Below are 12,570 nucleotides of genomic sequence, written 5' to 3'. Positions count from 1 at the left end.
GATGGATTCACAGCCGAATTCTACCAGAGGTACAAGGAGGAACTGGTATCATTCCTTCTGAAACTATTCCAATCAATAGAAAAAGAGGGAATCCTCTCTAACTCATTTTATGAGGCCAGCATCATCCTGATACCAAAGCCAGGCAGAGACACAAATAAAAAAGAGAATTTTAGACCAATATCCTTGATGAACATTGATGCGAAAATCCTCAAAAAAATACTGACAAACCAAATCCAGCAGCACATCAAAAAGCTTATCCACCATGATCAAGTGGGCTTCATCCCTGGGATGCAAGGCTGGTTCAATATATGCAAATCAATAAATGTAATCCAGTATATAAACAGAACCAAAGACAAAAACCACATGATTATCTCAATAGATGCAGAAAAGGCCTTTGACAAAATTCAACAACCCTTCATGCTAAAAACTCACAATAAATTCGGTATTCATGGGACGTATCTCAAAATAATAAGAGCTATCGATGACAAACCCACAGCCAATATCATACTGAATGGACAAAAACTGGAAGCATTCCCTTTGAAAACTGGCACAAGACAGGGATGTCCTCTCTCACCACTCCTATTCAACATAGTGTTGGAAGTTCTGGCCAGGGCAATTAGGCAGGAGAAGGAAATAAAGGGTATTCAATTAGGAAAAGAGGAAGTCAAATTGTCCCTGTTTGCAGATTACATGATTGTATATCTAGAAAACCCCATTGTCTCAGCCCAAAATCTCCTTAAGCTGATAAGCAACTTCAGCAAAGTCTCAGGATACAAAATCAATGTACAAAAATCACAAGCATTCTTATACACCAATAAAAGACAAACAGAGAGCCAAATCATGAGTGAACTCCCATTCACAATTGCTTCAAAGAGAATAAAATACCTAGGAATCCAACTTACAAGGGAAGTGAGGGACCTCTTCAAGGAGAACTACAAACCACTGCTCAATGAAATAAAAGAGGATACAAACAAATGGAAGAACATTTCATGCTCATGGATAGGAAGAATCAATATCGTGAAAATGGCCATACTGCCCAAGGTAATTTATAGATTCAATGCCATCCCCATCAAGCTACCAATGACTTTCTTCACAGAATTGGAAAAAACAACTTTAAAGTTCATGTGGAACCAAAAAAGAGCCCGCATTGCCAAGTCAATCCTAAGCCAAAAGAACAAAGCTGGAGGCATCACCCTACCTGACTTCAAACTATACTACAAGGCTACAGTAACCAAAACAGCATGGTACTGGTACCAAAACAGAGACATAGATCAATGGAACAGAACAGAGCCCTCAGAAATAATGCCGCATATCTACAACTATCTGATCTTTGACAAACCTGAGAAAAACAAGCAATGGGGAAAGGATTCCCTATTTAACAAATGGTGCTGGGAAAATTGGCTAGCCATATGCAGAAAGCTGAAACTGGATCCCTTCCTTACACCTTATACAAAAATCAATTCAAGATGGATTAAAGACTTAAACGTTAGACCTAAAACCATAAAAACCCTAGAAGAAAACCTAGGCATTACCATTCAGGACATAGGCATGGGCAAGGACTTCATGTCTAAAACACCAAAATCAATGGCAACAAAAGCCAAAATTGACAAATGGGATCTAATTAAACTAAAGAGCTTCTGCACAGCAAAAGAAACTACCATCAGAGTGAACAGGCAACCTACAAAATGGGAGAAAATTTTCACAACTTACTCATCTGACAAAGGGCTAATATCCAGAATCTACAATGAACTCAAACAAATTTACAAGAAAAAGACAAACAACCCCATCAAAAAGTGGGCTAAGGACATGAACAGACACTTCTCAAAAGTAGACATTTATGCAGCCAAAAAACACATGAAAAAATGCTCACCATCACTGGCCATCAGAGAAATGCAAATCAAAACCACAATGAGGTATCATCTCACACCAGTTAGAATGGCAATCATTAAAAAGTCAGGAAACAACAGGTGCTGGAGAGGATGTGGAGAAATAGGAACACTTTTACACTGTTGCTGGGACTATAAACTAGTTCAACCATTGTGGAAGTCAGTGTGGCGATTCCTCAGGGATCTAGAACTAGAAATACCATTTGACCCAGCCATCCCATTACTGGGTATATACCCAAAGGATTACAAATCATGCTGCTATAAAGACACATGCACACGTATGTTTATTCACACACATGCAGCACTATTCACAATAGCAAAGACTTGGAACCAACCCAAATGTCCAACAATGATAGACTGGATTAAGAAAATGTGGCACATATACACCATGGAATACTATGCAGCCATAAAAAATGATGAGTTCATGTCCTTTGTAGGGACATGGATGAAATTGGAAATCATCATTCTCAGTAAACTATCGCAAGAACAAAAAACCAAACACCGCATATTCTCACTCATAGGTGGGAACTGAACAATGAGAACACATGGACACAGGACGGGGAACATCACACTCTGGGGACTGTTGTGGGGTTGGGGGACGGGGGAGGGATAGCATTGGGAGATATACCTAATGCTAGATGACGAGTTAGTGGGTGCAGTGCACCAGCATTGCACATGTATACATATGTAACTAACCTGCACATTGTGCACATGTACCCTAAAACTTAAAGTATAATAATAATAAAAAAAAAAGAATTCCTTATTTTTATGTTTTTACATAAATTAGCTGCTCATTTATAAATGAGGGAAAAATATATAGTACAAAAAGCCTAGAACTGGGTTTTAGGAAGCGTGAGCCCTAGACCACTTGCCACTGAGCAACTCCACCTCTCAGAATTTCAGTGTCCACATTACATGGAAATAGATCAGAGTCGCTCAGCCTCGCTGCACTATTTTTTTTAGAGTCTGGGTCTCCTTCTATCACCCAGGCTAGACTGCAGTGGTATGATCACAGCTCACTGCAGCCTCAAACTCCTGGGCTCTCCTGCTTCATCAATATTTCCTCCAAAGCAGGTGGACTGCAGCTGTGTGCCACCCTGCTCAGCTATTTTTTTTTATAATTTTTTGTAGGGGTGGGGTCATCTTGCTATGTTGCCCAGGCTGGTCTCAAACTCTTGGCCTCAAGCAATCCTCCCACCTTGGCCTCCCAAAGCACTAGGATTACAACTGTAAGCCATCATGCCCAGCCAGCTTCAACAGTATTGACATTTTGGTACGGACAGTTATTTGGTGGGGTTGCCCTGTGCATGTTTAGCAGCATTCTAGGTCTCCATCCACCAGATTCTAGTGGTACCCCCCAAGGTATGACAACCAAAAATATCTCTAGACATTGCCAAAATCACCAGCAGTTGAAAACCACTAGACTAGATATACCCTCCATTTCTCCCCAGCTCTGATATCCTACAAAATATATTAAATATCTTATTTTCTTAAATGGTATTTGTTAAGCCACTGGTCAACAAGCCAACAGTGAGAATACTGTGAGAGGCGGAAGGATTGCTTGTGCCCAAGAGTTCAAGGCTGCAGTGAAGTGTGATTGTACCACCACACTCCAGTATAGGAAATAGAGCAAGACCCTGACTCTTAAACAAATAAACAGAGAAATAAATAAATAGTGCTGACAGGCTGAGAAATTCTTATCTAGTCTATATCCACGTCATATAGAACTAAAGTTCTGAGAGGTCAGTGTTATAAATTAGAGAAAGTAAAATACAGTGACCGTTTGTACCCATTCTAATTTTAGTAGTGTCTAAAATCTTTATTTGGAAAAATCACAAAAGGTCATCAAAGTAATAAATAAGAAAAACTAAAGTAAATGAAGCATGCATCAATATTTCCGTTCCATTTTCTATGCTAACTCATTCAGCTGGATTTTTTAAATGAGATAAAAAGAAAGGCATATTGCTGCATCATATGGAAATTCTAATTTTTTGAGGAACTACCGTACTGTTTTCCACTGTGGCTGTGTCACTTTACATTCCCACCAACAATGCACAATGATTCCAATTTCATCCTCAGCAACACTTGTTATTTCCTGTTTTCTTGATAACAGCCATCCTAATGAGTATGAAGTGGTATTCCACTGTGATACTGACTTGAATTTCCTAATAATTGATGATGTTGAGCATCTTTTCACTGGTAATTTATATACTGGTAATTTATATATAAATTATCAATTTGGGAGAAATGTCTATGCAAGTCCTTTGCTTATTTTTTTAATTGATTGGGGGTTTTTTTGTAGAGTTTTAGAAGTTCTCCATATATTCTGGATATTAATCTCTTATCTGATACATGATTTGCAAGTATTTTCTCCCATTCTGTGAACTGCCTTTTTTCCCTGTTAATAGTGTCCTTCAAAGTACATGTTTTTAATTTTGATGCAGTCCAATTTATCTATTTTTATTGTTGCCTATACCTTTAGAGCCATATTTAAAAAGTCATTATCAAATCCAATTTCACGAAGCTTTTCCCCTACATTTTCTTCTAAGAGTTTTATAGTTTTACATTTAAGTCTTTGATCTATTTTGAGTTCATTTTTGTATATGGTGTTAAATAAAGGTCCAAATTCATTCTTTTGCATGTGAATATCCAGTTTTCCCAGCATCATTTGTTGAAAAGACTGTCCTTTCCCCTGTTGAATGGTATTGGCATCATTGTCAAAAATTAATGACTAGATATTCAAGGGTTTATTTCTGGGTTCTCTATTCTATTCCATTCATCAATGTTTGTCTTTTTGCCATTGTCACACCGTTTTGATAACTACAGCTTTGCAGTAAGTTTTGAAAAAAGGAACTGTGAGTCCTCCAACTTTGTTCTTCTGAATTAAAAAAGCAGTGACACTACCAAATATTTGCACATCAGTATTTATAGCAGTCTTAGGACACAATAGGCAAAAGGCAGAAGCAACCCAAACATCCATCAACAAATGAATGGATAAACAAAATGTGGTATATGCATACAACACAATATTATGCAGCCTTAAAAAGGGAGGAAACTTTGACACAGGCTGAAACATCAATAAACCTTGAGGACATTATTATAAATGAATAAGGCAGTCACAAAAGGACAAATACTATATGATTCCACTCACATAAGGAATAGTCAAATTCATAGAGATAGAAAGTAGAATGGGTTCTTGCCAGGGACTGTTGGAGAGAAAATGGGGAGTTATTGTTAGATGGTTATAGTGTTTCAGTTTTGTAAGATGAAAAAAGTTCTGGTGATGGATGGTGGTAATAATTGCACCACAACGTGAATGTACTTAATAACACTGAACTGTAAAAATGGTTAAAACAGTAAATGTTATATATATTTTACCATAATTTTTAGAAATAAATTAATGTTTGTGAAAAAAGCACTGTGGGGGAAAAAAGGCATATTAAACATGTTCATCTAGTTCTGCCAACATGTGCACTTGTATACGAGAGCAACATGTGCTCTTGTAATATCAAGAGCAATTTAAAGCTACTAACAATCCTTTAAAAATATTTTTAATAAATGTATTAGAAAACCAGATTTACACCAACTTATTAATACCTGTTTTCACTCCAAATTCCTGTTAGACATCTCACAATCTATATCTGGTATTCAATCTGCTTGTATGTCATAAATATGTATACTTCAATAGGGGAAATAAATCCTCTACATATTCAATTTCCCTAAGGAATTTTCCTGAATTTTATCCTGTTTTTTTCTTCCGTAAAATTAGTTTCAACAACCCAGAGACCAAACCCCCATCTCACAGATTGCCATTCTACAATGGAACCCTGACACTAAATCCAAGAGTATGAGTATCACCCAAATAACCCATTCTTTGCAAGAAGAACATAAAATGGAAGATCACTTTCTCTGTTAAAGACATTAATTTCATAATTCACAAAAAATATATAAGAGAGCAAAGATTTTGCTAACACCCCTAAATTTAAAACGTATGCTGGAAAAGCAGCCAAGTGTGGTGGCTCACACCTATAATCCCAGCACTTTGGGAGGCCAAGGCTGGCGGATCACTTGAGGTCAGGAGGTCGAGACCAGCCTGGCCAACATGATGAAACCCCATCTCTACTAAAAATACAAAAATCAGCCAGGCATAGTGGTGTATGCCTATTATCCCAGCTACTCAGAGGCTGAGGCACGAGAATCACTTGAACCTGGGGAATGGAAGTTGCAGTGAGCTGAGATCTCGCCACTGCACTCCAGCCTGGGTGACAGAGTGAGACTCCAACTCAAATAAATAAATAAATAAATAAAATAAAACAAAATGCTGGAAAAGGGACATCTTAAGAAAAAATTAAATTAAATGCCTAAGGTACCCCATGGTTCCAAAATGCTATAACAACTATATTCAAAAAAACCTCTAAATGTAAAGGGAATCAAAGCATGAAAAAACTGTGTTCCTCTTTTTAAAAACAAATAAAACCATAAAGCTTACCTAAATGTATGCTCTGGAAGAATCCCAGAGGACCACCTAGTCCTTTCCCTTCAATTTACTGATGAGGATACTGAGGCCCAAAGTCAACTCCCAAATATTGGTATATTATAGACAAAAACTTGCCTTCACCGCATGCCTGTCCTAGTTTTCCAACCTGACTTCAGTGTATTAAAGTATCTGGTTATACAATTTCAGTGATGTTTACATAAGAAAACAAGTAAGTGGTTATATTAGTTTTCCCAAGCTGCTATGACAGGCCACACTTGTGGTGTAAAGGAATGGATACAGTAATGGAAAAACATCAAGTCCCATGAAAAGGCACATGTTTAGGCCTGTAGACTAATTCAGGAGGTCCTCAGCTATTCCTTTCCTCACCTAAATTTCCTCCAATAAGTGGGCCAAATATACACTAAGAACCACAACCAGGCAAGTTATATCAGTATAGAATAATGTTACAAACATACCTTAAACCTGACACACCAAAATCTTATTTTAATAACACACACACACACATACACTCTTTCTCTTTCTCTCTCTCTCTCTCAGAGAATGACAATACGAATGGATTTTGTATATGCCATGAGGAATCTGTCTCATTACTTATATGAATGAAAGCATGTGTGACACCAGGAACAGTGGCTCACGCCTGTAATCCCAGCACTTTGGGAGGCCAAGGGAGGCAGATCACCTGAGGTCAGGAGTTCGAGACCAGCCTAGCCAACATGATGAAACCCCGTCTCTACTAAAAATACAAAAATTAGCCAGGTGTGGTGGTGGGCACCTGTAGTCCCAGCTACTTGGGAGGCTGAGGCAGGAGAATTGCTTGAACCTGGGAGAGAGAGGTTACAGTGAGCCGTGATCGCATTACTGCACTCCAGCCTGGGTGACAGAGCAAGACTCTGTCTTAAAAAAAAAAAAGAAAGAAAGAAAGCATGTGTGGCATTCAACATAAAATCACACATACCCTACAAATCAACTACCTTTAACTGCCCTCTCCCACTCCCTGCTTCCCCAGAGGTCCAGCTGTTGCTCCTCATCAATACATCTCATTACGTACAGTGGTTAAAGCTGCCATTTGGAATGCAATGTTGATGAGGACATACTATTTTCTTTCTTCTAATTTTCAAAGCACTCATACTATTTTGTTCTATCAAAGGACAAGGAAGAGAAGCAGTTTAGTGGTACTAAATCCACACTCATCTGGATCGTCTGGAATACAAAATGCTCTATGCCTCTCTTCCTTTTCTTATAGCATTGCCTCTAATTATGCAATTCCTTCTTTGTCATATCAAGTAGTATTCAGCTTTACAACGTATGTCAGTAACCCACAATCCTTCAAATTCCGCCTTCTGATGGAATATAAAATGCTTTGCAGCAGTTCAAGTGCTGGCACAATGCCAACAGGGATGTTCTCATTTCAAAGGGTAGGCTGCCACCTGCTGACTTGATCCTTTCCCACTCAACATTCAGCTCTCCCCAGAAAGCGAACTGATCTGGCACAAGGGTTTTCTTTGCTATGTCATTTAATGCAGTGTGACTTGATTGTTATATTGAACTATATCAACATAATCTTTTAGTTATTTTAAATACAAATTATCCTTTAAAAATCCTAAGCAGACAGTTATGCTTCTGTATAGCTAAAAATTCCTGCCCTATATTCAAAAGGGCAGATAATTTTTTAAGTATGTGTTACTTTTTAAATATGCAAGAAAAATGTATTTTAATATATTTCTCTTCACCCTTTCCTTTATTCTTCACTTCTGAAAACAGAAGCTCACTCACTCTCATTAGAAAGTATCAGCGATTTAATTTTTCATCTTGATCAACATCCTCAACCTGAAATTAATAAAGTGTAACTTCACTGCCCTAAAACTATTGTAAAAATTCACAGCAGCTGCTGACAATAAAGCTAAAAGAGTTACTTAGCCATTAGTTAGCTCAGCCTCCTGCCATGACAGGAAACATAAATTTGCAGGTGCCCTCTAAGAGCACTGGACTTTTTCAAGTTAAGAGTTAGTTTCTCCCCATTTTAACCTATTTTTTAAGGAAAATAAAATCAGACCAACCTAAATAATTAATGTGAGAGAGGGAAATCCCCTTCCTGAGACAGTAGGACACTGTCTAAGTGAGAGCAAAGGGTAAATTCACTCAACAGCATGCACTTCATAAATACTGCCTGATACAATATTAGGTCCTAGGGATCCATTCTGTGTAACAGCTTAAAGATCTGCTGCCTTTGACAACTTTCTGGTGGGAGTTATGGATTACAGTACAACTTTCAAGATTTAAACGGTGCAGCGTGAATAGTGATAAAGAACTGCCTGAGTCTGCTTGGAGGGTCCGGAAGAGTTTCACAGGGGAATCTTCTGAAGAAGAAACAGGAGTCTACCAGGTAATCAGACAGGGTAGAGAGACCCAGATGGCAAGTGCAAAGGAAGAGAGAAGAAAAAACAACAGGGGGCTTAAGAGAAACAACCAGTAACTCAACATTAGTTTTAATAAAAATTTTAAAAAGCTCAAGTTCCTAGGTCTGTAGAGTAAAAACTAAAAAATAGATAAAATAAATAAAATAAAAATAAAAGCAGATGAGGTCAGGTAGCTACCTAGGTAGTTCTCAAAGTCTTTGGTAGCCAGGCGCAGTGGCTCATGCCTGTAATCCCAGCACTTAGGGAGGCCGAGGCAGGTGGATCACAAGGTCAGGAGTTTGAGACCAGCCTGACCAACACAGTGAAATTCCATCTCTACTAAAAATACAAAAATTAGCAGGGCATGGTGGTATGCGGCTGTACTCCCAGCTACTCAGGAGGCTGAGGCAGGAGAATCACTTGAACCCAGGAAGCCGAGGCTGCAGTGAGCCAAGATCGCACCACTGCACTCCAGCCTGGGCGATAGAGCGAGACTCCATCTCAAAAAAAAAAAAAGTATTTTGTATGTCCTGCTAAGAAATATGCATGTTAAAATCATCACACTGGCAACAAGATAGGGAATGGATTGGAGGGAGGGTAAGACTAAAGGAGTGGTGACTGCTAAGAAAAGAAATAAAACTCTGCAGGCAGAGAAAAATGAAAGATCTTAAGTATCAGGGCAGTAAGAATGGAAAGGAGGGGCCAGATTAGATATAATTATACAACTTCACTGGATGTGGGGAACTAGAAAGAAGGAAGACACTGAGAACTTCCCCAGTGTCTGGCTTAGGTAACTAAATGGATGGTGATATATTCACCAAAATAGGAAATGCACTAGGAGGCATACATTTGCTGGGTGCATGTAGCAACCTTAGGTGTGGAAATGCTGAGTTTGAAGTGACTGTGGAACACTGAGGTGAAGATGTGCAGTAGAAACTGAATACACAGATCTGAAGCTCAGAACAGACGTCTGAACTAGAGACAGAAATTCAGGAGTCGCCAGTGTATGAGCAGCAGATGGCATCGATAAAATGCCCCAGACAGAAGGGGTAAGCAGAGTGTTATGGATGAGAACCTGGGCAGACAGGCAGCAGAGGACTCAACAGCCTACACAAACCCCTAGATTTTTTGGGAGGAATAAATGAAGCAGTACATGTAATACACTCAGAACAGTACCTGACGCAGTGAGTGCTGAATAAATATTAGCTATTCAGAAAGCACATGGCATGCTACTACACTGAGTCAGGCAAGATGGAATCGTGAGGTCTAGACACTGCTCCACAGCATAGTTATACCGGATACAGAGAAGACTCAGTTACAGAAGTATAATTCTGTGTTTGAAATATTAGTTAATATATACAAACATATTCAAATACAGTCTAGAAGTATATATACCAAGACGTGTACAGTGGTTATCTCCAAGTTATCTCTGAAAACATGAGCAATTTTTATTTTCTTTATGCTTTTCTATATTTTCCAAATTTTCTACAATATATATGCATTACTTTTGAAATCAAATGTGTAAAGATTTTTAACTGTTTATTAAAGATCTAAAAGTTTGTAGCAGGAGTCTAAATGATCAGGAAAAATAATCTTTTGCCCAACTACCTCAAGCTCTAAGCAGGTATTAGAAGTAGGAGAAAGCAGAGGGACTGGATCCAGAAACTCAACCTGCTATAAATGGAAAAGAAAAGACTAAGCTGGAAGTTCCCAATAAGTGAGATGGAACATGTATGGGTTCTTGGATTTAAGTATAACATAACCTCAGAAAGAGTGGAACAGAAGAAGAGACAACAATTTTAAAAAAAATTTTAAAGACCCTCACTCCTCTTGCCCCGTATGAACACACAAGCAATATAGAGCAATGCCAAAGGAAAGAAGAGAGGAAGATATAAGCTCCTGCCAGCCCTCACGTGAACTGCTTTGCTGAATTCTAAATCAGGTAAGACTAAGACAAAAAATAAAATGTCAAAAGCATTTCAAAGGTATCCCTAACAATAGGAGGTCAAAACACATTCCTTACACTGCAAGTCAGAAGAGTGGGAATTCAAAGATGGACCAAAATGCATTCTGATTATTTTAACTGAGTCAAATGAAATTAATAAAAGCAATGGGCAGAAATCAATCACATGCCAATTAAAGACATCAGCTGGGATAAAACATGTAAGAAGGATAATGTGATGGTTCATTATATGTCAACTTGACCAGGCTATGGCACCCAATTATTAATATTTGGTCAAACACAGGTGTAGAAGTTGTTGTGAAGGTATTTTTTAGATGTGATTAGCGTTTAAATCAGTAGATTTTGAATAAAGCAGATTACCTTTTATAATGTGGGTAGGCTTCACACAATCAATTTAAGGCCTTAAGAGAAAAGACTGCAGATTCCCAAGCAAAAGGAAATTCAGCCTCAAGGCTAAAACAGAAGCCCTGCCTGAGTTTCAAGTCAACCAGTTTGCCCTATGGACTTGCCAGCCCCACAATCACATGAGCCAGTTCCTTAAAAACTAAACCCCTCTCCCTCTCTCTCTCTCTCTCTTCCCGAAAAGATAAAATTTGCTAATAAAGACCCAACAGGCAGAATCTCCAACTGGAGGCAATGGAATTGAAATTGGCTAAGGCAGCTAGCAATAAAACACCAAAGGTTCTTGGACAGAAGAATGACACAAGAAATAATATACATTTAATGACAATTATTTTGGAATCATTTACACTGTATGTGTAATATGAACTAGATCAGAGGGATACTAGAAGACATTTGAGAAAATATAGGCCAAAGGATTCTGCAGGTGGCATTGGAAATGAAAAGGAATTCATCCATACAATGGGGATATGACAAAAAATTTAGTAGGCATATTTTGTATTTTTAAGATCTTTTAGTAAAAGTTCTATCAGAATACTATTCATATAGGTATTTACTTACCATATTTGTCTCGCAAGCCAACAGTGCATCTAAAGACTCCACCAAAGGCAACATCTTCACCAAATATTACTGAAAAACAGTATTTAAATAATACATTTTATTTAATAATCCCTAAATAATACTAACAATGAGAAATAAGTAATTTAAATGTTTACATTTTAAATCACAAAAGATAAATGGACCATAGATCTCTATCAAGGTTTCTCAACTTCTACATTATTGACATTTTAGACTAGATGATTCTTTTGTTGTGAGGGTCTGTCCTGTGCACTGTAGATGCATAGCAGCATCCCTGGTCTCTACCCACTGGATGACAGTTACCACACACACACACACACACACACACACAGTTGAGACAACAAAAAGTGTCTTCACTTACATTGTTAAATGTAAACAGAGTCGTGGGAGTGGAGACTAAGATCATCCCCAGTTGAGAAAGAACCACTGATCTAGAATCTCATTTGTTTTATCCATGAAGAAAACGAGACCAGAGAAGTAGTAAATTGACTGGCCAAGTCAGAAAGCTAGAGGCAGAACTATGACTCATGCTCCAGACTTCCAGGCCTGTGGTTTTTCCTGAGACACAGTATACAGTAAGCAAGCCATCAGAAGAGCATTCCAAGCTAAGGGAACAGTCACAAATAGGAAAGGGATTTAGACTGTGTGAAGCAGAAAGGAGGCAAGCATGAAGGACACAGTAAGCAAGGCAAAGAATGGTGTAGGTGGAAATTGGCAGGAGCTTTAAAATAGGGGGTATTCATAGAGCTGAATGCTAGTCTCATAAATGTACCTAACCAGTTTTTATCGACCCCAAGAAAAAACTCACCCTTCTCTATGTTTGAATTTACTTCTCTAGTTCAATCATCC

The 12,570-nt window shown here is 38.2% G+C and overlaps 1 protein-coding gene across 11 annotated transcripts in view; it reads right to left on the bottom strand.

Moving 5' to 3' along the window:
• BCKDHB (branched chain keto acid dehydrogenase E1 subunit beta) overlaps positions 1–12,570 on the bottom strand; it is a 360,230-nt gene that overhangs the window by 325,821 nt on the left and 21,839 nt on the right. For all 11 annotated transcript variants that reach the window (XR_010158080.1, XR_008548591.2, XR_010158079.1 and 8 more), the window contains exon 3: positions 11,704–11,772. Coding sequence is in view for 7 of the 11 variants with exons in the window: in XM_024357306.3 (XP_024213074.1) it covers positions 11,704–11,772 (69 nt within the window). In the remaining 4 variants the exon portion in view is untranslated. The remainder of the gene's footprint in view (positions 1–11,703; positions 11,773–12,570) is intronic.

Source organism: Pan troglodytes, chromosome 5 (genome assembly GCF_028858775.2).
Source record: "Pan troglodytes isolate AG18354 chromosome 5, NHGRI_mPanTro3-v2.0_pri, whole genome shotgun sequence".
NCBI lineage: Eukaryota > Metazoa > Chordata > Mammalia > Primates > Hominidae > Pan > Pan troglodytes.
The sequence above is the reverse complement of the archived record's forward strand: the minus strand, read 5'-3'. Positions and strand labels throughout refer to the sequence as shown.